Source organism: Capricornis sumatraensis, chromosome 10, assembly GCF_032405125.1.
Source record: "Capricornis sumatraensis isolate serow.1 chromosome 10, serow.2, whole genome shotgun sequence".
In the NCBI taxonomy this organism is placed as follows: Eukaryota; Metazoa; Chordata; class Mammalia; order Artiodactyla; family Bovidae; genus Capricornis; species Capricornis sumatraensis.
This window is the reverse complement of record NC_091078.1, coordinates 96566826-96591697: the sequence shown is the minus strand read 5'-3', so window position 1 is coordinate 96591697 and position 24872 is coordinate 96566826. Positions and strand designations below refer to the sequence as shown.

At 44.3% G+C, this 24872-nt stretch overlaps 2 protein-coding genes, 1 non-coding gene and 1 pseudogene across 4 annotated transcripts in view; 2 read left to right on the top strand and 2 right to left on the bottom strand.

The window, feature by feature from the left end:
* Positions 1–4229, bottom strand: part of SLC25A20 (solute carrier family 25 member 20) — a 37198-nt gene extending 32969 nt beyond the window's left edge. Inside the window, exon 1 of the mRNA XM_068982189.1 lies at positions 4058–4229. Within this exon, the coding sequence (XP_068838290.1) occupies positions 4058–4162 (105 nt within the window). The 5' untranslated portion in view covers positions 4163–4229. The remainder of the gene's footprint in view (positions 1–4057) is intronic.
* Positions 4230–6609: 2380 nt separating this feature from the next.
* Positions 6610–7673, top strand: LOC138087567 (serine palmitoyltransferase small subunit A pseudogene; annotated as a pseudogene).
* Positions 7674–14098: 6425 nt separating this feature from the next.
* Positions 14099–24872, top strand: part of ARIH2 (ariadne RBR E3 ubiquitin protein ligase 2) — a 38389-nt gene continuing 27615 nt past the window's right edge. The window contains exons 1-3 of one of the 2 annotated variants that reach the window (XM_068981615.1): positions 14099–14223; positions 16895–16970; positions 18356–18698. In XM_068981615.1, the coding sequence (XP_068837716.1) occupies positions 18450–18698 (249 nt within the window). In that variant the 5' untranslated portion in view covers positions 14099–14223; positions 16895–16970; positions 18356–18449. Of the gene's footprint in view, positions 14224–16894; positions 16971–18355; positions 18699–24872 lie in introns of those variants that run through there. The other variant, XM_068981616.1, reaches the window with a different exon arrangement.
* Positions 24699–24771, bottom strand: TRNAG-UCC (transfer RNA glycine (anticodon UCC)). Its single transcript has one exon. It is a non-coding gene; the product is annotated as a tRNA-Gly (tRNA).

Here is a 24872-nt window from a genome sequence, read left to right as displayed (position 1 = left end):
TTAGATTGTTGAACTCTGCCATTTGATACTGAAATACATTCTTATTTATTTTTTTTGTTTTGGAATACATTCTTAATTGTGGTTATATTACACATCTTTAATGTACATTTGCTGCTTTATGTTTTTTGCTAACGAATTGTTACTTGCTGTTTACTTTATATGTATCCTAGACTATGCAAAAGATGTTAGACAAAAAGCAAATTCAAGTGATTTTCTTATACTAGTTCAAAATGGGTCATAAAGCAGCTAAGACAAGTCACAACACCAACACTGCATTTGGTCCAGGAACTGCTAATGAACACACAGTGCAGTGGTGGTTCAAGAAGTTCTGCAAAGAAGATGAGAGCCTTGAAGATGAGGAGCACAGTGGGCAACCATCAGAAGTTGACAATGACCAACTGAGAGGATTTGAGCGCTCAGGAATGGATGCTTCTGAACTGTGGTGTTGGAGAAGGCTCTTGAGAGTCTCTTGCACAGCAAGGAGATCAAGCCAGTCAATCCTAAAGGAAATCAGTCCTGAATATTCACTGGAAGGAGTGATGCTGAAACTGAAGCTCCAATACTGTGGCCACCTGATGTGAAGAACTGACTCATTGGAAAAGACCCTAATGCTGGGAAAGACTGAAGGCAGGAGGAGAAGGGGATGATAGAGGATAAGATGATTGGATAGCATCACCAACTCGACGGACATGAGTTTGAGCAAGCTCTGGGAACCGGTGTTGGACAAGGAAGCCTGCCATGCTGCAGTCCATGGGGTCACAAAGAGTTGGACACAATTGAGCAACTGAACTGTACTGAACTGAATTGAGAGGATCATCAAAGCTGATCCTCTCACAACTACATGAGAATTTTCTCAAGAACTCAAGGTCTACCATCCTATAGCTGTTCGGCACTTGAAGCAAACTGGAAAGGTGAAAAAGCTCAATAAGCAGGTGTCTCATGAGCGGATCGCAAAAAAATAATAATAATAATCGTTGTGAAGTGTTGTCTTTTTTTATCCTATGCAGCAACAGCAAACCATTTCTCGACTGGATTGCGACATGTGACAAAAAGTAGATAGCATACAACTGGTGATGACCAGCTCCAGTGGCTAGACTGAGAAGTTCTAAAGCATTTCCCAAAGCCAACTTGCACCAAAGAAAGGGTATGGTCACTGTTTGGTGGTCTGCTGCTGGTCTGATTCACTACAGCTTTCTGAATCCTGGCAAAATCATTATATATGAGAAGTATTCTCAGCAAATCAATGAGATGCACTGAAAACTGCAACACCTGCAGCCAGCACGGGTCAAAAGAAAGAGACCAATTCTCTGCAAGAACGCCTGACTGCACATTGCACAAACAAAACTTCAAAAGTTGAATGAACAGGGCTACAAACTTTGGCCTCATTGGCCATATTCATGTGACCTCTTGCCAAACGACTACCACTTCTTCAAGCAACTCAACGACTTTATGCAGGGAAAATGCTTTCACAATCAGCAGGATGCAGAAAATGCTTTTCAAGAGTTCATCGAATCCTGAAGCATAGATTTTTATGCTACAGGAATCAACAAACTTATTTCTCATTGGCAAAAATGCGTTGCTTGTAATGGTTCTGATTTTGATTAATAAAGATGTGTTTGAGCCTAACTATAATGATTTAAAATTCAGGGTCCGAAACCACAATTACTCTTGCACCAACCTAACAAATTTTTCATTCTTGATTTTGTGAGTGCTTTTGTTAGTCCTGCGCTCTAGGCAATGGAGGTGACATGCAAAGCTGAGGAGTTTATGGAACAGAACAGTAGACATGCCCAGAGGCTCCTACTACTTTACATCCAATATCCCTTACTTGGCCTTCAGATTCTCCATGGTCAGGCACAAACTCCTCAAGTTAGTAGGAGGAGAGAGAGATGAACCAAAAGTTCTGACTGATACCTTTTTTGTGATTTTGTATAAACTATACCTGTCTCATCATGACATCCATCATTTAGGCCCAGCAAGAACATTAAAGTCCTCCATGACTGGTCTTCTTTTACAGCCTGGTTCCCACTGCCAAGCCTATATCCACCTTCACTCCTGCCTTCCCTATGCCTGGAATATCTGGGTCTCCCTACTTCTCCAGTTAGAACTCAGCCAGCCCTTCACCACCTGCCATAAAATCTTTCTAAGCTGAAGAGCTGCAGTTCCTGCTTTTCCAGACCGCTGTTAGTTGCCTTGGGTCTCTGAAAGTGTCTCTTGGTCAAGCTTTCACCAGAGCCCACCTGGCTCCCTGAGGTCAAAAGGACAGTAGTCAGCAATTTGTGGGTTTGGCTTAAATCAAAGGGAGACTTTCTGATTTTTAAAAATGCAGTGAGGGCTTCTCTGGTGGTCCAGTGGTTAAGAATCCACCTTGCAATGTAACAGATGACAGTTCAATCCCTGGTGAAGGAAGTTCCCACATGCCATGGAGCAACGAAGCCCTAGTGCCACAGCTACTGAGCCTGGGTGCTGCAACTAGTGAAGCCTGCATGCCTGAGAGTCTGTGCTCTGCAACAAGAGGAGCCTCTGCTATAAGAAGCCTGTGCACTGCAACCAAGGAGTAGCCCCCACTCCCTGCACCTAGAGAAACCCACACAAAGTAACAAAGACTCCGCACAGTCAAAAGTAAAATTAAGTAATTGATTTTTAAAAGATAAAAGCTTAAAAAGATGCAGTGAGTATTTTCAGTCATTTACATTTCAGTACACAGATCATCCTTCCCTTCCTGGGAGTGACATCTGATGGGGAGGAAGGGCAAAGGATATGGAGATAGGAGCAACACTTGTATTAGGGAGCAATAGGATCTTGTTTTTCTTTAAAGATAGGCCCCAGATAACTAGAACTAACAAGATCAAGAGTAGAAAGAGAGGCCAGACAATTCTCCCCTACATCAATGTTGCTTTGAACGACTACTGTTGGGGAAGCCCTAACACACAAGGCATTTACCAACTACTGAATAAACATCTGATTTCCTGTTTCACAGTGCCCAAACCAGCCCGATGGCTTTAATCCTAGTCTTGTGATAAAATGACCCCAGATCTTCTTCTAGATGAAAGGTAGCAAAGAGCCTGCTGCCCAAACTTACTCAGAGAACATCACCAAAGCAATTTGCTTTGGTGGAGGAAACCCAATTCAACAATCCAAGAATTCCTCTACACAGGGGAAGTCCCACTCTGCAAGACTCCTGTCTGCTCCCCACAGGCTCACCCTGGCCATGAACTGTCAATTTGCTACAAGTGTATGCAGAGATAAGGTCAGAAAACTAGGATGAAGCTTTGAATGCTAAGTCATAGGGTATGGACTTTGGTCTCCAGCAAGGCCTTGCTGTAAGTGCTGCAGGGGAAAGAGTTGATGTGCAATGTGAGGCTAACGAGGGAACAAGCCTTGATGAGTTTCCACCTTCCCAGAGCCTCAATGTGACCATGGCTTCCACACCAAGTTGTGAGGATCATCCTGGCCCTGGGCAAAGCTGATCACTTGATTTCCTTGGAAGGGACTCAGTCACTGAGGGCACTGTTGCTTCCCACACGAGACGGCTGAGGTTAACATGGGGCGACAGACTGAAGATGGTTAAGAAAGGTGCAAAAGAGACAGTGCCAGAGCACTTTGGCCCCAGAGAAATGTGTCAAAAGACATATCGAGAGTAACCTGCTTTTAGCTCTCTTCCAGAAGAAGGATTTACAGATGACCTGTTTCAACCTTGCTGATGTTAGGGTTTGCAGAAGTTAGAACTTTGAGCAGGTGCTTTTTCTTTACCATCCCCAAAGTAGGGGCGCCAGATGAGAAAAGGCTGCCGGACAGAGAACTTTTTTAAAATCAAGAGTCTTCAGTGGGCGATTAGAGGCTTCTCACTCTGCGCCGTCTAACTCCTTGGGGGCGCAGGAACAGTTTCCTCCACACCCGAAAGGGTCGAGAGGGAGATTCCCCGGATTTCTCACGGAAGCTCCCCGGGGCCCCACTTCTGTCCCGGACCAAACGTCGCGAGAGACCCTGCTTTCCGCGCCCTGCTCGGTAGGGCCTCCTCCCTCCATCCAGCCCGCGCGCCCCAGCCTCCTCGCACCTTGACGGTGTCCAGCGGGTGTCCCACGAACACCAGGCACATGCCTCCAAAGCCGCCGGCCAGCAGGTTCTTGAGCGGGCTAATGGGCTTCACCTCGTCTGCCATGGTCAGTCCGTCCGTCACAGTGCCTGTGGTTTCCCAGCCGGCTCCGCTCTACTGCTCCAGCCGCGGCGCCGGCGCCGCCGACCTTTCACCCACTTTGGAGTGGGCGGGGCCTGAGCCCGGGGCAGGTCGGGAGGAGGGCCTAGACGGCCTGCCGGCCCCGGCTTCCGCTAGAGGCGCTGCTTCCGGCCATAGCTCCTCCTCGATGGGCGTAGCTTGCGGGAGAGGGGCTGGCTCCTACGCCTTCTGGGTGGTATTTTGGAGTGGCGGTTGGTGGGGGTGGGCTGCAGTTCAGTTCAGTTCAGTCGCTCAGTCGTGTCCGATTCTTTGCGACCCCATGAATCGCAGCACGCCAGGTCTCCCTGTCCATCACCAACTCCTGGAGTTCACTCAGACTCATGTTCATCGAGTCGGTGATGCCATCCAGCCATCTCATCCTCTGTCGTCCCCTTCGCCCCTGCCCCCAATCCCTCCCAGCATCAGAGTCTTTTCCAATGAGTCAACTCTTCGCCTGAGGTGGCCAAAGTATTGGAGCTTCAGCATCAGTCCTTCCAATGAATACCCAGGACTGATCTCCTTTAGGATGGACTGGTTGGACCTCCTTGCAGTCCAAGGGACTCTGAAGAGTCTTCTCCAACACCACAGTTCAAAAGCATTAATTCTTCGGCGCTCAGCTTTCTTCACAGTCCAACTCTCACATCTCCTCCAGAAACTCTTCCTGAACTCACCCGTTTCCTCCCTTAAGTTCCTGGTCCTCTATCAACTCTGCTGAAGGCGACTGCTCTCTGCTGTGTGACAAAGCACCCTTTCAGGCGCTGAAGGCACAGCACACGGGTCTTTGTTCACTAGCAAAGTTAGTGAAAAATGCGTAGTGTATCAAGTGGTGAGAACTACTATGAAGAAAAATAAATCTGGAGAGAGGATAAGGATTAGTATTGGGGGCGATGGGATGGGGGGGCAAGTAACCTGCAGTTTTAATTAGGTGAGTCAAGGACATTTTCACGGAGAAGGTGAGTGGATTCAAGACCTGAGAAATTGAGGAGGTGAGTTCTGTCCATATTTATAGGGGGGAGTGGGCTGGGCAGTGCAGGGAGGGAGGGATCTTCCAGGCAGAAGACTGCAAACTCCCTGAGATGGACTGTGTCTGGACTGTTTGAGGGACTACTGAGGCCGACATGGTGCCAATGGTGACATATCAAGTGGGGCTTTGTGTGCCACTGTAAAGACATCAGCCTCTCCTTTAAGAAGATAAGAGCCATTCTGGGGTTCTGAGCAGAGGAGTGACATAGTCTGAGTTGTGAATTAACAGAATCCCTCTTACTGCCAGTTGAGAATAGAGTAAGAAGCAGAGAGATTTGAGGAGGCTAAAGGTCATAGTTAGAGATGCTGGATTGGACTGGATCAGAGAACAGCAGCGGAGAAGGCAATAGCACCCCACTCCAGTACTCTTGCCTGGAAAATCCCATGGATGGAGGAGCCTGGTAGGCTGCAGTCCGTGGGGTCGCGAAGAATCAGACACGACTGAGTGACTTCACTTTCACTTTTCACTTTTATGCATTGGAGAAGGAAATGGCAACCCACTCCAGTGTTCTTGCGTGGAGAATCCCAGGGACGGGGGAGCCTGGTGGGGTGCCATCTATGGGGTCGTACAGAGTCGGACAAGACTGAAGCGACTTAGCAGCAGAGAACAGCAGAGGAGGTGATGAGATGTGTTTGGATTCTGAATATATTCTGAAAGAAGAACCTAAAGGAATTGTTAATGAATATAACAATTAGGAGTTAAGTGAAGCCGCTCAGTCGTGTCCAACTCTTTGTGACCCCATGGACTGTAGCCTACCACGCTCCTCCATCCATGGGATTTTCCAGGCAAGGGTACTGGAGTGGGTTGCCATAAAGGTGATGTTTATGTTTTTGACTTATTCACTCTCGGTGCACGGTATTCAGGTATCCACTATATAACTTGTCATTTCTGTATGTTTGAAATTTGTCAAATGAAAGATTTGTAAACAATAAGCATACCCCTACTCTGTAGCAGGAACCTCACTGCCCAGGTAACCTGATAGCAATCCTCCTCTGCAGGCACTCCCAAGCTAGAACGAAGCCTGGAATGGGGAGGATGGACCATGTACACTACGGGTGGAAAGATTAGTGACAGGAACAAAATTGGGATCAGAAAGTGATGGAGCCTGACTGGGGCAGAAGACCTGTAAAGGGAGTGGAAGTCAAGGAGGCTGGGGCAAGGCTCAAAAGTCTGTTTACGCTATGCTATAGGCTTTTTCTAGCATGGAACCATGGAACAGTTTTAAGCACAGCGGTGACATGATCAGATTTGTTTAGAAAATCTATTTGGGATGGATGAATTTGTGTTGGGAGAGAATGGAAGCAAGGAGAACAGTTAAGAGAAAATTACACAGACTGACGTTTGGCTGCAACGCGGGAGGCGCGTGGCGGGGATGGCGCTGGCGCGGGCCTGGAAGCAGATGTCCTGGTTCTACTACCAGTACCTGCTGGTCACGGCGCTCTACATGCTGGAGCCCTGGGAGTGGACTGTGTTCAATTCCATGCTGTTTCCATCGTGGGGATGGCACTGTACACAGGATACGTCTTCATGCCTCAGCACATCATGGCGATACTGCACTACTTTGAAATTGTACAGTGACCAACATGTGACCAAGTCAAGAAGCTCCTTAGGGAAGACCCATCGCCTGAATTTGGAAAGAGACTTCATCAGATGTCATAAGAAACTCTCCTAGATGTCAACATAACCAACCCTATGAATATAAGGACTAAAATTCATGAGTAGAACAGGAAAGCGATCCTGACTCATGTGTTGTGTTCTTTATTTTTAATTTTAAAAGAGGCTCTTGTATAGTAATTTTTGTCTATTTTAACATTGTAGTCATTTGTACTTTGATATCAGTATTTTCTTAACCTTTGTGACTGTTTCAATATTACCCAGTGAAAGCTTTTCTTAATGTAACTTTGAGTACATTTTAATTGCCTTCTATTTCTAAAACCTAAAGTCATTAGTTGGGCTTTACTGTTCTTGCTATTGTATGGCATACATATCTGCCTGGAAATATTTATACTCTTGACCAAAGTTTTGTAAGAAAAAAATTCAAGATTTGGGGCAAGGGGGCCGGGGAGGGAGGACATTTTATTGAGAACTATTTACAAAAGACTTATCTGTAAGTTTGAACTCAGGAGTACAGTTTTAGTTATCTGGACTCTTATCAGCTTTTGCTTTAAAACTATAAAGTGTTTCTTAATGAAAAAGGAAGATCTCGCTTAAGTTAAAATAAGGAACATTTCACCTTTTAAATATTTAATTCATGTGTGAACTTATTTCCAGAAAACTTTGATGACGGTTCTTGTGACAAATGGTGGTTAAGCAGCGTTATTATGTAAGGCTTATATACCATAGAGTTTTTAACAGAAGGTAATCAGCTTCTTCTGAGGGCCACTAGTAGCACTGTACTTCCTTAAAGTAATGGGTGCTGCAAATGCATTTGCACATTGCAGTATGATGAGATGAATTGTTAAAAACTATAACAAAAAGAAATGTAAACTTGGTTAAAATCTGCTCACTCTTTGTATTGTTTTTTTTTTAAGATTTTTATTCCGTAAATGTAAGATGACTACCTAATTTTTTGATGTAAACTCATTAAATTCGAAGAGAGAAAAAAAAAAAAAGAGAAAATTACAGTGGTCCAGGCAAGAGGTAGTGAAGGCATTAATTGAACAGGATGTTCATCACTGGATTGGCCTTATTGGAATGTCCAAGATTCAGGGTTTGGTAATAGGACCATGTTTATTTCACTTGTGACTTCTAACACTCCGGATGCAGAAGAGGAGCTAACTTAGAGTCAATCTGCATCAGAGCAGCTTCAGGAAGAGGTGCTGTTTGTTATAGAACAGCCCTCCTGATAAACTCTCCTGGTAGACCCTCTTGGTAAACCTTGACAGACCTGAACATGGACTTCACTCAAGCCCGCCAAGTTCTATTAAATCTTCATAGGGTAACTGATGATCCCCCAAACAAATGGTCTTCCTGTTTCCTCATCTGATAAGCCTTTACACAGTTAGAAAACTTACCTGAAATTTAACCTGATTGTCATTCATTGCATCAGAATAGAAGTGGTTCAGGGCAGACAAGGCTTTTCATATTTCATGCTAGCTTACTGCTTCAACCGTGTTTTACCCTAGACTGTATCTTCCTCTCTGAGCAAACTTAGCTTCTACTGGTTTACCACACAGCCAGCCCTGTTACTTAACTGACCCCACCCTCCACTGCCCAGTAGCCAGGCCTTTACATATCCTGTCCCCTTCAGCTCAACTCCCCACTCCAGGTAACATACTGATGCAGGACGTCGATACCAAGTTGCCCATATGCTAGACATCATCCAACCAGTGCTTCTTAGCCATCTGGGAGGTGGAGAATTCCTGGCACCCTCTCCCCAGAAAAGTGTACACATGCGTATGCACCTCAAGGTTTGCTATCAGTTCCACAAGCTTCATGTCGGGTGGCATCACTGACTTGATGGACATGGGTTTGAGCAAGCTCCAGCAGTTGGTGATGGCCTGGGAAGCCTGGCGTGCTGCAGTCCATGGGGTTGCAAAGAGTCAGGCACGACTGAGCAACTGAACTGAACTGAACCACAAGATTCACAAGGAATGTGACGCTATCTTTGTGAGGCAAGAGGGCCCCACCCAGGGTAGATACTGCAAGATGAAAACAGGTGGACAATTGAGGGAGGAGGCTGGGCTCTGCCCAAAGAGGAGAGACCAACTTGTTTCTCATTTTTGAAGTAAGGTGACCTCCCTGACTACACATGCACAGAAAGGCTCCTTGGAGGTCAGAAGGGGTAGTGACGCTAGGTGATGCTAACTACCTCTGCACCTCTAAAGTAGAATCTGCCTTGGCTGAGATGTGTGTGCACACACAAGAGGATCCTAAGATACACCAATTATGGACTCTGAGCCAGGGAAATCAAAATGGTTGGCCAAAGGAAACCCAGAAACAAACGCTCCATATAAGTGATCATACTACCAAGAGGGCATCACTCTGGGACTCTGAGTCCACCCATGTGTCTATCCATATGTACTCTTTTTTTCCTCCTAATAAACACTTGACTTCTTTCACTACTTTCCGTCTTTATGGCAGTTCCTTTTCTGCAAAGCCGAAGAGCCAGGGCCTTGTCACTGACCACTGGTCTGGCAGCTAGGATTTGGTGCTCTCACTGCCTCTCCCCAACCTCAATGTCCGGCCAGGGAACAACGCCCAACTTCAAGCTGCTGCAGGCCGAGGCCATCTGAGATCACTTGGACCTCTCTTGAGAAGCCTTTTTCCTAGACTTTGGGAATCAAACATGAATGAGGGGGTCCTTTCCTTAGGTCATACCTTTCCCAAGACTGTCCACACCCTGTGACTGAGCAAGGGAGCGATTTAATGCCTGACCACTCTGGCGTGGTATCAGATACTCTGACAGGGAGTATTCACACTCCAGTGCTCTCTGCTGGATAGGCTTCATTGGGCCTGCATCACAGTTTATCTGCCGCCTCTGCCTAATTTTGCTTCCTGCCCCGTTCCTTTACATACGCTGGTCCCTAATATGTATCTTGCTCCCCAAGCTCCATCTCAGTACTTGCTTCCAAAGAGTCCAACCTGCAACAGTATTCAACATCATTCCTTACCAAAAATGAGATAAAACCAAAAGAACATAAAACTGTAAATTTAATATTTGAAGCAAACTCCCTTGTGATAGATAAAGAGAAACTTTTTTTTTTTAAAGCAAACTAGTAACTACCATATTTTTTCTCAGCAAAACAATTTAATGGTGAACTATTAGAAGCTATCCTATTAATGATAGGAGAAAAAATAGAGATTTTTTTTTTAATCATGATTACTGCTTAACATTTTACCGGACTTAGTGAAAGTGAAGTCTCTCAGTCGTGTCTGACTCTTTGTGACCCCATGGACTGTAGCCTACCAGGCTCCTCCCTCCATGGGATTCTCCAGGCAAGAGTACTGGAGTGGGTTGCAGTTTCCTTCTCCAGGGGATCTTCCCAACCCAGAGCTTGAACCGGGGTCTCCCGCATTCCAGGCAGACGCTTTAACCTCTGAGCCACCAGGGAAGCCAGCTAATGCAAAAATATCAATAGGGAGGGAGGGAGGGAACAAACAGCAAACTAAGGAAGAAGTGAAAGAAAGTGAAAGTTGCTCAGTTGTGTCTGACTCTGTGACCACCATGGACTATTCAGTTCAGGGAATTCTTCAGCCCAGAATACTGGAGTGAGTAGCCTTTCCCTTCTCCCGGGGATCTTCCCAACCCAGGGATCAAACCCAGGTCTCCCACATTGCAGATGTTTTCTTTATCAGCTGAGCCACCAGAGAAGCCCGTAAGGAAGAAAGAAAGAAGAGTGCGGGGCGGGGGTTGGGGTGGGGGTGGGGGGGTGGAGAAGAGGGAGAAAAGAAAGGAAGGAAAGTAATAAAAAATTTAAATATTAAAAAGTAAGAGTGCTTGGAACTTCCCTGGCAGTCCAGTGGTTAAGACTCTGTTTTTCCACCACAGTGGGTGTGGGTCTGATCTTTGGTCAAACCAAAAAAAAAAAAAAAAAAAGAGTCCAAAATATTCCCATTTTCAAGTGTTTCAAATGCTTACTTTGAAAATTCAAGAGAATCAGTTGAAAATTAATGAGCAAATTTAAGTAAGGAGACAGATACAAGAACAGTATCAGAAAGCAATCACTTTTTGATCAGTTCAGTTGTCGCTCAGTCGTGTCTGACTCTAAGTGACCCCATGAACTGCAGCACGCCAGGCCTCCCTGTCCATCACCAACTCCCGGAGTCCACCCAAACCCATGTTCATTGAGTCGGTGATGCCATCTAACCATCTCATCCTCTGTCGTCCCCTTCTCCTCCTGCCCTCAATCTTTCCCAGCATGAGAGTCTTTTCAAATGAGTCAGGTCTTCGCAACAGGTGGCCAAAGTATTTGAGTTTCTGCTTTAACATCATTCCTACCAATGAACACCCAGGACTGATCTCCTTTAGGATGGACTTGTTGGATCTCCTTGCAGTCCAAGGGACTCTGAAGAGTCTTCTCCAACACCACAGTTCAAAAGCATCAATTCTTTGGCACTCAGCTTTCTTTATAGTCCAGCTCTCACATCCATACATGGCCACTGGAAAAACCATAGCCTTGACTAGACTGACCTTTGTTGACAATGTTAACAATAACAGATCACAAACAGTAAGAATCAATCCTATTCAGAATAACAGCAAAACCCACAATGTATGCAGGACTAAACCAAAGATCCATGTGAATAAAGCTATATAAATTCAAATACACAAAAGGCAAACAAAAGAAGTATAAAGAAACAGTATATTCCTTGGATGCAAAGACTCAATAATGAGGCTATCAGTGCTACCCTTTAAGTTATTCTTAGAAATTCAATGCTCTCCAGTGGATTTTCAAAAATGAAAACATGTCAACCCGAATCTAAGATTTATACAGAAGAAAAATTGTATGATATTGGTGAAGAAATATGAGTCTTCTAGATGAGGCCCCAGACTTCAAGGAGCTAAGACCAATCATTCCCACTATAGGGAATGATTCTGTGACACAGAAACTGAGAGACATTGTATTTTGTTTACATATCTTATATGCAAATTTATTTTGAAGACAGAATACTACACATATCATTTCATATCCTATTTTTATCACTTAAGAGTATATTACAGGACTTCCCTGCTGGTAGAGTGGCTAACAATCTGCTTGCCAATGTAGGGGACACAGATTCCATCCTGGTCCGGGAAGATTCCACATGCTGCGAGCAACTAAGCCTGTAAGCTGTAACTACTGAAGCCCATGCACCTAGACTTTTGCTCCACAAGAAAAGCCACCGCAAAGAGAAACCCGAGCACCAAAATGAGTAGTTCCTTCTCCTTGCAACTAGAGAAAGCCCAAGCCAGCAATGAAGGCCCAGTGCCACCAAAAATTTAAAAAAAGAAAAATTTTTTGAAGAGTATATCCCAGACACCCAAGCACAGCCAAAAATAAAACTAAACTTAAAAAAAAAAATGGTATTCAGTTCAGTTGCTCAGTCATGTCCGACTCTTTGCGACCCCATGAATTGCAGCATGCCAGGCCTCCCTGTCCATCACCAACTCCCGGAGTTCACCCGCCCCCCCCCCCAAAAAAAAAATTGGTATTAGCAACAGCTTAATAAACATCTATTTAACAGAGTAATGTTGAAAACAAGGATGGATATGTCACCCTAAGAAACTCATCTTGGGACTTTCTTGGTAGACCAGTGGCTAAGACTGTTCTCCCAATCCAGGCGGCCCAGGTTCAATTCTTGGTCAGGGAACTATATCCCACATGCTGCAACTACAGATCCTGTGTGCTGCAACTAAGACCCAGGGCAGTCAAATAAATATTTTTAAAAAAGAAAAGAAACTCACCTTCAGCAGGGGAGAGACAGGAGAACAAATAAGGATAGTACCTGGGATTCCAATATATTGTACATTTGTATGCTTGATATGTGAATGTCCTCATTCACTATTTTGCAAATGCAATAATTATACAGAAAAACTGATTGGTCCCTTTTATTAACTGGGGGAGGATTTATTACCAGTAACCCAGAACGAATGCACCTAATTGAAGAGATTTCATTAGCAGAAAATATAGTTTGGTTCCTTCACTAGGGTCATGATATAAAGAAAGGGCTATGTTTTAACAAATAAGTACATGGAACTACAGGCTTCCCTGGCGGCTCAGACGGTAAAGAGTGTGCCTGCAATGCAGGAGACCTGGGTTAGATCCTTAGCTGGGGAAGATTCCTCCCAGTGTTCTTCCCTGGAGAATATTCTTGTCCATGGGGTCGCAAAGAGTGGTACACGACTGAGCAACTTATAGACAAGAGTTTTACGTTGCTAATATATAAAATTCACAGCCTTACAACATGTCACTCACTCATTATTATTAGTTTTCACTCCAAATTAAGGTGGGGGGGGTGGTTTTCCAGTATTCATGTACCTTGATTTGGGTACATGCTCCTAATTAAACACGAAGCTGAAAATCATGTATACAAATACATGCAAGAACTGAAGAGAGTCCATTACACACCAATATCCTGAATATTAGCACATACACGACTCATGCATGGGTGGAAATGGTTTGGGTTATCTACGGACTTGCACAGCGAGGAAGCTCCCTAAACATCACTGGCTTCACTCCGGCTTTTCCACGTTGTGCAGCAGCAACTTAAGTGAGGCTTCATGTCTGTGTATCCATAACACTCGACAAAGGCCCCAGAAGGTACTGAAAGTCATAATGGCACTTCCTATATACTGTGTGAATAAACTGTGCAGCAAGGTAGTTAAGATTCAATCTCGGGTGATTGGGAAGCCAAAGAAATTAGGCAGCGAACTAGGCCACGGAGAGGGAAGCGGAAGCCTGGCGTGGTTCTTCGAATCGGCCTAGGTAGAAATCCCCGGCCCGGCTTGCTGACACGAAGACCCAGTTCTCCTTCGATCAAACAGCGGCCATGAAACATCAATCCTTTATCCACTCCACGAACGACTGGAGGTCTTCGCCGCTCCGGAGACCGAGTACAGTGAAGTGAGGAGAGTCCCTCAAAAAAAACAAAAACAACCCTGGTTGAAAGGATCCCGGCCGGGGGCTCTGGTAGGCGAAAGCCCGCAGCGATGCCGTGACCGCTCTCCGAGAAGCCTCTTCTTTGCTAGCCGTCGGCGCCAGCCGTGCGGCGGCGGTACTCTGGTCGCTGCGCTGGGCTGGAGTGAAGTGTCCGCAGAGAGGCGTTATTACCCAGTGCCTGTCGCGACCCCGGCGACCGCGGGGCGACCCCGGGCGGGAAGTGACGCAACCGCTCCGAGCACTTCCGGAGCTGCGGCGACGGCTCCGCCGGAGGAAGCAGCGCGGGCCTTGACCAGCGTTGGCCCGCCGCCTCCGCCGCCGCCGTGCCTGGGTCCGGTTCTTCTGGGCTGGCCCGACCCGGTCTGGCCCGCCCGGACTCAGGGGCCTCGGGGCCGCGGCTGCCGGTAAGTGCGCGGCGCGAGTCGCGGCCTTGTTTACCCCGGCGGGCCGGTGGAGGGGGTGGGCTCTCCGCGCGCCTCCCTAGCCCGGCCGGGGCTCCGCCTTCGTCGCTGCCCGCGAGGTCCCGGCGCCCCCGGCATCTCGTACTGGGTCTCAGGGCCCTCCGCGATCCCGCTGATGAGCTGCCAGTGGCCGAGGCCAGGGCGCACCGGCGCCTGATGTCTCTCGGTCTTTCCGCCTCCCGCCGCCTGCAGTTCGCCGAGAGGTCGCAGGCCAGGGCCTCTGACCGGCTGGTGCCTGGCGCATCTAGGCCCTCCCCGCCGGGCGTGCCGGGGAAACGCGGCGCCTCCGGGGGCTCCCCACCCGGGTCATCGTCGGGAGCTCTCTCAGTGCCTCCCTCCACGCGCGGTTAGTTAACGCCTGCCGGTGAGGGGCCCCCAGCGCGTGGGCTCCGTGTCCTCGCGGATATATCCCGGCGCCTGGGATTGGGACAGGCGGCCCTGGAGCTGCGTCGCCGCCTCACCGGACGCTGCTTGTGGTAGCCGCTGGAGAGGCGATCGGGTTCTCGGATGACTTCACTTCATGCTGACTGTTACTCTGTCCCATAGAACTTTCTGCCACACTGGTCCTATTCTGTACCTTTGCTATTCAGTAGGATAGCCACTAGCTGCTACACGTGGCCATTGACTTAAGGCTAGTCCGACTGAAAATCGAAGTGTCAGGTTTTATTTAATCTTTGAGTTAAATGTAAATGACCACATGTGGTTAGTGGCTACCCCATTAGACAGGGTTCATATTTTTGTACCAACGAGTTTTCTTCGGAAATGTGAATGACGCTTCAGTGCTAAATATATCTGGAGTAAACATTGATACCAAAAAGTCTGTTGTCTTGTTCTTGTCAGCTTTATACTGAGAATTCTTCCGTTTGAATTCCTTAGCCCAGGATGGTTGGCAGCTCTTATGAACACGTGACTTTGATGCGGGGTGGGGGGCGGGGAAGGGGGGGAAGCGAAATAATTTCTGTTACTCCTTGCCTGTTTGGGATGTAAGGCTAATGTTTAACATCCGAAGGAAATCAAAGCGTTATCTATCATCTGTTGTGTTAATGAAGCAATAACATACTGGCCCCTTGAAACAGTGTCGGCACTCTTTCAAACAGAATAGGGATATTTAACTTTCAAAAGATTAGTAATTAAGATTTTATTTAAATCTGGACCTAGAGCACCCAGTAAGTATGAAATGATTTTCCCCTTTTTGGAAGGGAGCCTGAAGTTTTCCCTTGCTTCTTGAATATTTAGCTGGTGAGAAGCCCCAGTCCTGGCAAGAAATCCAGAGAAAGTGAAAACTGGGCTTTTTTTGTTGTGGTTGTAGGTAGCTTTGGATAGTATTCGGCTCTGTGGGAGGGTGAATGGGGCATTGTGAGTTCTCATAGATCATAGATCTGGTGAAAAGTATGATGCTGGATTCTACTGGTTGTCAGCACTGTGGTCCTGGGCAAGTTGCTTAATCTTTTTGAACTCTAGTTTCCTCATGTGTAAGAAGAGGACGATTGCCACTTTGTAGGGTTATAAACATTTAATGAGAATGAGTCTGACCTGAAATTGGCTCCCATTAAATGAAAGCTGTTCTTGGTAGTGATTATTTTATAGATGGGAGCAGTATTTGTAATGCTATGTATGCTTATATGCCTAATAAGCAGTATCTTACATAAAAATGCAGATAAAAGAAAACAGACTTAAAAAATCAATTGTTCCTCTACTATTTTGGAAATCGTCTTCCACAATCATTGTTTGGACTTTGATTTTCATTTAGTTTATATTTGCCTGTCTGTGTTAGAAGTATCTCTTTGAAAGTTATCGCTGGTTTTCCAAGAAATTTAAAAGGATAAAAACATGGATGTAAAATTTCTGATTAAGTAAGTGAATGGTACTTATTTAGTCTTTGATAGTGGGATCTGTAGCTCTGAGAAAGTCAAGTAGGCCTTGAGCATGTCAGAAGAGAGGTACAAAATGGGTGTTAATATTGCCTAGTGGGCATTGTACAAGGAACATTTTTTTTTTTTTTTAAGCCCTAACCACTAGACCCCTAGGAAATTGCACCCTCCCCCATTTTTTTTTTTTTTTTAATTTTTGTTGTATTTTCTCTTGTGGACTTTTTTTATTTGAAAATAATTTTCATGAATAAAGTGAGAGCTGAAATAAGTGTTAGAGTACAGCAATGGAGATGACTTTATGATAAAAGCCCAGTTCAAGTCAGTTAAAATTTGCTTTGTCAATCTGTATGTAACATTTAAGATTGAAATTGTAGTAGTTAATGTAGGAAATCTGAACAATAAGAGTAAGGTAGTACACAGCGCTGTAAGTCAACTACACTCCAATAAAGATTAAAGAAAAAAGAGTGAAGCAGTAGACTTTCAAACTGAGGGAACGAATGAGAGGGAGCCGGGTACCCGAGGTTACATTATTATTAGCTGTTTACTTTAAATACTTTCTTTGTTTAGAAGGCCATGTAGCTCTTGTCAATATATAATTATGAAGTGGATTTCTGTGGGACTGATAAGAAAATAATTTCTGGTCGTTTGCTGCTTGTTCTTTTAAATGTCTTTATTTTTAAAATTTGTGAACGCGGGGTACCAATTTTACAGTATGTAAATAGAATTATCTGTTTTCATTTTAGATGGAAATTATATGAATGAAATTATATGAATGAGTATTTAGGTGACATCTTCCTGCAAGATCTTCAAGAATTACAGGTATTTTTAATTTAAAGATTAATTCTTTCTCCTAAAGGAAAAATACCACAGTTAAGTTCAGTTGTGATAAGGTGGTTCTAGCATATAACACAATTTGTTAAAAGTCAAACTGCAAATATATTATTGCCCTCTTATTAGTGTGACTCTTTTTTAAATTTAAGCATTTATAGGTAAAATATCAGAGGTAGATTCATTGATATTTTTATAATATCATTAAAATGTGACTCTGTAGTCCTTTAGACTGGTTACATATTCAGTAGACATTCATTTTAATCTTTTTTTCATTATAAATTTTTTGGCGAGATTATCTACTTCAAATAGGTTTTAAATTTACTTTAGTATTTAATCCAGATTTGGTTATATAAATTATTTCATTCCATTCAGTCCAACATGCTCTTGCATTTTAAGGCCCTCTTAGTTTTAGATTTAAGTCACTGTTTGATACTGTTCCTTGGAAATGGTCACTTGAAATAGTTCTTGTGTAGAGAAGTTAATGAGTATTTGCCAGAATCGTCTCTAAGAGTTAAAATATGTGACTGTTTTACTTTTTCAACTAGTATTCTCTTTTCGTTTATATGTAATTGAGTCACATTTTGATCTATGAGGATTTTTCAGTAGCTGCTGCCATTTGATCTGGTTTCTTTACCCTAGGTAGATTCTGTTTTTTCCTAGGCTCGATCCTGCCAAAGTAGTATATCTGTAGTTTTCCTTCACTGTTGGGTCAGTTTCTCTGCCTCTCAGTACCTCTTTTAGAGGATTAGTAGAACCCTTTAAAGTGGAAAAATCAGTTACCTTTGCAGACAAGAGGAGGATGTTGATGTTGAAGAGCTGTGTGGTTTTATTTTTTCTTTACTATGCACTTTTCCCCCCATATATCTGAGAGCGATGTCTGTAAAACACTGGTATTATTTCCCCAGAAACTGTAGTGGGATGGAACCGTGTCCCTATTTATGTTCTGTCTGTGTCACCACTCAGTAGGGCACGATTGGCTGAGAAAATTTAAACGTTGGCTCTTCAGCCTTTAGGATACTTCCACTCTGGGCAATCAGCTGTGGGAATGTGCTTCTCTCTTAAGGACCCTGGCAGGAAGGACAACTCTATGGGAATTTGACTCCTTGACATGGAGCAGACAGCCTTACTCTTTCATGCCAGACCCTTCATGTGAAGTTACCATTGTTAACTGCTTCTGCCCCTCCAGGAAAGGGTTTCCCTTTGAAAAGCCTGGGCAGGGAGATGATGGTGAGGTTTCCTGGATGAGAGGAGAGCTGGAATAGGCCATAGGGTGTAGGACCAATGCTGTGCCGTTTTGGTTCTTGAATGATTTCTGTTACAGCTTTTCACAGTGAAAGTAACTAACACATATTTTTTTTCTTTTCCTCCCTTAGAAGACAAAAACACTAATGAGTTTGAGAAAGTGGTGAAGTTTGGGGGGAGGGAAAAAAACTGTTTTCCTGATCTGCAACTTGACTGGATGTTAAGATGTCTGTGGACATGAATAGCCAGGGGTCTGACAGCAACGAAGAGGACTATGACCCAAATTGTGAGGAGGAGGAAGAGGACGAGGACCCTGGGGACATAGAGGACTATTACGTGGGAGTGGCCAGCGATGTGGAGCAGCAGGGGGCCGACTCCTTCGACCCTGAGGAGTACCAGTTCACGTGCTTGACCTACAAGGAGTCCGAGGGTGCCCTCAATGAGCACATGACCAGCTTAGCTTCTGTCCTAAAGGTGAGCAGTGTTGTCAACTCCCAAGTGTAATCCCTGAAATTAAATCTAAATATGAGCTGTTGCTAAAGTCTCCTCTGGCCTGGTTAAATGGCCTGTAGCTTGAAACCAAACTGAATTATGTGTTGCCTCCTCTGGACACATCTGATGTATTTGCTTTGTCTAAGGTGCATATCAGAGGACCTCAGCTTCTCACACTACTAGGAATTAGAAAGGCGGGGTGGAGTGGATTCAGGGGAAATAGACCAGAAATACACAGAACCAGAGCTGTGTAGATTAACACTTGTTTCAGAAAGTCTTATGAAATTTTATGAGGTAACATAGGATAAGCATCAGAATCACCCAACACTGTGTGGGCGATTGATAAATCTCTTAAGAGAAGCTCCTAGATCTCCCGGTTTGCTGTGAATAATCGGTGCTTCTAGGCTAATGAGTTCATTGGTTGGATATACTGGTGACTAATCTCTGATGTTGAAAGAAATTTTGGCAGTAACTAAGAGTAAAGTAAGTTCTCATAGCTTGTATTTCATTCATTTGAGGGGGTGTGAAATGAAATTGAAAGTTAAGTAACAGAACTGATTATTTTAGCAAGCCGCTTATTTTTAACACTTAAGCTAGCATAGTTTTCAATGTCTTGCACCTTAGGCCAGGTATTATTCTCACAATGGACATTTTGTATTACATAATATCGAACTAGTACAGAGTAAAACACACAGAACAGCATTTACTGCGAATTATTATGGTCCTTTAGACAGTGTCCCAGCCTGTTTCTCCTCTCATGTGGACCATTATGTGAAAGTGGGAACATTTCTCCTACTTTGCTGTTTTCACTGACCTTCCTTTCAGGAGCTGTTGCATGGATTTTGTTGTTCGCTAAAACTGAAGATCAAGAGCACATTGGCATGATTTCAACCAAATAATTTTCATTTTAGTATTGAAATGGAAATAACGAAGGTGTGGCGTACTGTAAAAGTTGCTTTATCCTACTAGTCCAGGAAGTTTTTTTTTTTTCCCCAGGTGATCAGCAAATGTTAACTAATACCTTGGATTTGGATACTCAGGGCTTTATTAGTAGCTAGCTAGGAGCTGAAAGCTAAAGATTTTGTGCAACTCACTTCTAGAAATGGACAGGTTTCCTCTCTCACGCTCAGCAGAAAACTCAAAGAATGAAGACCCATTGGAACCTCTGGGTTTGGGATTTCTGCTCATAACAATAGCAGAGTTGCTGGGGCATTTCCCTGATAGAAAAGAGATCTCAAATCTCTTCCTTCGTCATTATTCCCACCTCTCCCTCTCTGGTCAACTAGTTTCTTTTTCTTTAACCGTATTTTACATGGTGTTGGTATTTAAAATTAGAGGAGGAATTGTCGGGTATGTGGTTCTGGACAGTATCAGTTGGCAAAGTTCATCAGGATATTTCCACCTATGCATAGGAATTCTCAGTTAAGCCCCCGTGCCAACTTTCTTACTCTGCTGGAGACAGCTTGGGGGCACAGGCCTTTTTCTCCTTTGTTTTTTTTAATTGTAGTAAAATCCATAAAATATACCGTTTTACTCCTTTCCTTTTTATTAGGCTGTCTTATTGTGGGCCTTTGGAGGCCCTCTCCTTAATTGTTCGGACCCTCACGGCTCTTTCAGGCCTACCTTGTGCCCTCCCTGAGTGAGCCTCCTTGCAACCTTCTAGAACACAGTGGTTGGCTCCTGTTGTGGACCCAGGGCCCAAATGTTACAACCCAAGTTTATTAACTCATATAGTGCAATCTTCTGACTGCTTGATGTTGTTTTTACTTTTTCACATATTTTGGGATGTTCTCTTCACTGCTTGTCGTGTCACAGAGGGCAGAAACTACTTTTTTATCTTGTCTCCCCCGTGATTCCTATCACAGTGTTCATCCATAGCAGGCACTGAATAATCTGGGGGCACTGTGGATTTGGTCAACTGTTGATGATGTCCCTGATTTTATTGGTGTGAGCTCAGTTCCCTAGTCCGTGCTGTCCATCCTCTCCTGTTGTAAAAGGGCATTATTCTAGGGTACAAGATCAGGAAAAATACGGCAAAAAGAACTGGGAACAGAGATGAAGGAGCAAAGAGAGAAGGAAGAAAGTTGAAACCCCAGGAAAGGGTTAAAGGGAAAATAAAGCAGAGAGGAAAATAATCCATGAAATTCTAAATGATGGTAGAAAAGGCAGCTGGATTTTTTTCCCCCTCCCTCACTGAGAAGTGCGTTAACACCGTTTCCATTCTAGGCCTGGGCAGCCGAGGTCCTGGCTCTTCTGGTGGCTTGGCTGCATGTAAGGGGCTCCGTGGTGTTCTAAGAGGTTCAAGAATTTGACCAAGGAGGATAGGCAGAAATGGCTTGGTCAAGAGTACAGGAAGAAGGAATCACACACAGTCTTCCTCTTTCAGGCTGGCTAAAACCTAGCATTGGTTTTACTTTTGTATTTGAAATTTTTTTGAGGTAAGAGGAAGTCATTGAAGTATCGCGTTTACAGAACAGTGTTCACAGGTGCTCTAGCTACTCTCACTCCTGTTGCATGTGTCTGTGAGAAAGGAGCTCAGTAATCGTCACCCAGGTCACTACTGATTTCCCTCACCAATCACGAGCTGTTTGCACACTCATGACTTACTGAGATATTTCTTTCATACGGTTTAGGTGTTATTTGGCTAATAGGAAATGTGATGTGTATGTAGTTTCAAATTAGAGCCTCATGAACAGCTAGCTGTCCATGAGGAAAAGCTGAGTTTGAGAAGTGGCATCAGTTAGCCACTGATCAGTGTTATTCACTCTTGTGTTCTGGCAGTCGCCTATGGATGAGCCATAGACTAACATAAAGTTAAACCTTCTGTTACCTTTTGGGATTTCCAGTCTCTTAGGCAGAAAATTCCCAGCTGTCTGGGACATTGGGCTTTTGGTTTAGTGAGGGCCCTTGCTATCAGAGGGTAACTTCCTGTATGTATTCTGCAACCAGTCCTTGAGTAAGATCATTAATAGAGAAAAGAAAGTGCCCAGAAAAATCAAATTCAGGGCTGAGGATAGACAAAGGAGAAAATGCTTACCTGTTATGAGGTAGAGGGAAAACTGCTGATGTTCAAATAATGGCAAAACAGAAGCCTTGTTTTGAGAACGAGCTATCATCCTACACAAATGGAATAGAGGTGAAAGATCAAATGATTGCCGGATGAGGTGGATTGTGATGTAAGAGGGGAAAATCTCTGACGAATATTTTAGTGATACTCGAGTCTTTAAAAAATGAGCAAAGTTACCTTCTTTACCTGCTGGTCTTTATATGAAACTTACACAACAAAGTATTGTTGCTGCGATAGATTTGGGAGGCCTTCTCTAGTAATAACAGCCCCTTTCTATTACAAAATGTGGTATAGTTAACTTGGAAAAATTTCGTCATTCAGTGAATTCTGCTGGTACTTGTTCCTTGAATCTCAGGGGGCATTTGCAGTCAGGCTGCTCAAGAAGGGGCTCGGCCATGGTCCAGCCCCAGGCAAAGCCTTTTCTGGGTTTGACTGCTGATGGGCTGGAGGTGCCTGCCGCCTTGTGTTCCTTCTCTCAGCAGCTTGTTGGGGCTGTGGGCAGGGAAGATGGGATGTTGCTGCTCAGAGCCCCGCCCAGGCTTCAGAAAGAAGAAAGAGTCCATTTTGGTCCGTGGAGCTGCTGTGAGCTCTGTGAGCTTTGTGTTGATAAGAGAACCTCAAGATGGGATGTGGCAGGAATGGAGTAACAGAATGCCCCGGGTCAGTTAGGCATGGCGGCGGGAAGTTACCTTCTGGGCTGGAGTGGAGACTCAGACGTACAGGTGAAAAGGAATGAAATAGAAGATCGTGAATGCCACCCAAAGTGTCTTTACTGTTGAAGGAAAGGATTAGAGTTTTTTAAACTTCAGTGCTGAGCTGTGCTGCTCACTTTTCTCAAGCCTGGTTTTCCTCAAATAGGGTTAGAGATATAAACTGATTATTGTGAGTGTTTTTACTATAGTTCTTGCCTCATGAATTGCTATATTAACTGCAGTAGAGCTGGGAGAATGTTCCCCAGAAGACTATTCTGCCACCCTCTTGCTTGAATTTGTTTTAAGATCTAGTGCTTGCTGTTCAGCAAATTGTGGCTGGAAAATCTCTCCAGGTTCTTCTGTGGTCATTTTTCCCTTTTGTGGGTGAATCATGAATTACCTTATATTTATCCTTTCTCTCAAGTAGTACTAAGTTCTTATATAACATCTGGAAAAGACTACTTGTATTTATTAAATTAACTTTCTTGTATCCTGGTATAGCTGAATGTAAGAACATGTTACTTTTATTATACATTCATTAATTAACAAGTAATGGTTGTTTTCATGTTACTACTCATGGGAGAGTGTCTTTAAGCTGGGCCCAGTAACTCTGAATGTTTGTGTGCTGAGCGGCCGTCTGATTTCTATTTTTATGATCTGATGTCAGGTTTCTTTGCGTGCCTCTATCTCACTAGAATCTAGATTAAATTCCTGTGTTTCAAATAGTTGGTCGTTAGTGGATGTGTTGACATACTTCACCATGCTTTTTAGTCTGGAAGTCTGGTAAGTTTTACTGGTGTGTAAATGTATTTTTTAAAGGGAGATGAGAAATGTCCAGAGTGACATTGAGAATTGCCTAAGAGCAACTAGTGCTAGAGTTATCCCTGTCTGGCCAGCTTAGAAAGGTTATTGTTATCATTGACTTTGTGCCCTCACTGTGTACCTGGCACCACGTACCACATGTTCCCTGCCTTTTGGAAAAGAAGCTCTCCGTGAGATTCACGGCCAGCTTTCATTCTGGCGTTTTGTTGTACTTGCACACTGCCTTAGGAACTGTGTAATCAAGGGGTGATTCTAATTCCACTAAAGAATACCATTCATAATTTCGTTAGCCTGAAATAAAAGCTTTCTTCCTTGCTTGTTATCCCACAGGTCTTGTCCGTATTCATAGTATGTTACTGTTCTGCAGTTCATTCATTCAGCTAGTATTTATTGAGCATCTGCTATGTGTTAGGCACTGGGGAAACAGCTGTGAACAAAATGGAAAATCTCTACTCTGGGTGACAGTCCATTCTAGTATTCATTATATGCATGTATTTATATATTCTGTCTTTAAAAATGTGAATTTCCAACACTTCCCCTTGTTTCTACTTCCTCATATGTTGTCTTATGTATAACACATTGTCTTGTTTTTGAACCATAATTTGCTCCGGCTTTCCCCGTTAGGCATTTAGGTGAGTACTTGTGTGTTACAGTTACAGGGACTGGTTATATTGCTGTGAGCATTTTCATGGATGTGGCCCGTGTGGTGTTGAGTCTGCACTACTAGTGGTCAGGCTAGCCTGAGTTCCGCTTCCTTTTTTTGCCATTTAATATAACATGACCATGGGCAAGTTTCTCAACATCTGTAAGTTCAGTTTCCTCATTTATAAAATAATGATAATTAATACCTTCTTCACAGCATTAAGTGAGGTAATGCACGTAAAGTGCCTGGCACATGAGTGTTTAAACATGGTCATGGTAGAAGCAGGGCAAGAGTTGAATAAGGAGAATATTGCTGTCACATGTGTGCTGTGGTTCCTTGGAACACATTCTCAGGATTGTGCGTTTCGAGTCACTGGGTAGGAACCAAATTGCAGAAGGTTCTGGGTGATGTGTTACTGACTGACGCTTCGGAGTGTGCGTGCGGTACTCGGATCATGGACTTCGGGCTCTCTTGCCTTCATCCAAATACTCTGATGTCCTTCGCATGGGTCTGTGATAAGAAAAGTAAAAACAACACGAATTTTGAATTGGGAGCAGGAAGAGGTTTTAGGGGACTATGGTCTTGTCTTTTGTTTCTGCATTTCTAGTGAACTGCAGTGTTTGGTCTTCTGCCTGCATTGACAGCACTCCTTACTGAAGTGCCTAGCTTGCTTGGCTTAATTAATTCTGAGATCCTTTACTAAGGATCCTGTTTTTAAGATGCCTCCTGCCTTGCCACACACCATGTGGGATCTTTAGTTCCCCAGCCAGGGATCAAACCTGTGGCCCCTGCAGTGGAAGCACAGAGCCCTAACCACTGGACCACCAGGGAATTCCCAAGTACTTTAACTTTTGCTCTGCCCCAGTTTCGCTCCCCTGCTGCCCTAGGAAAATGTAAAAGATTTGGTTTCTCTGTCTGAAAAGGGAAGAGTT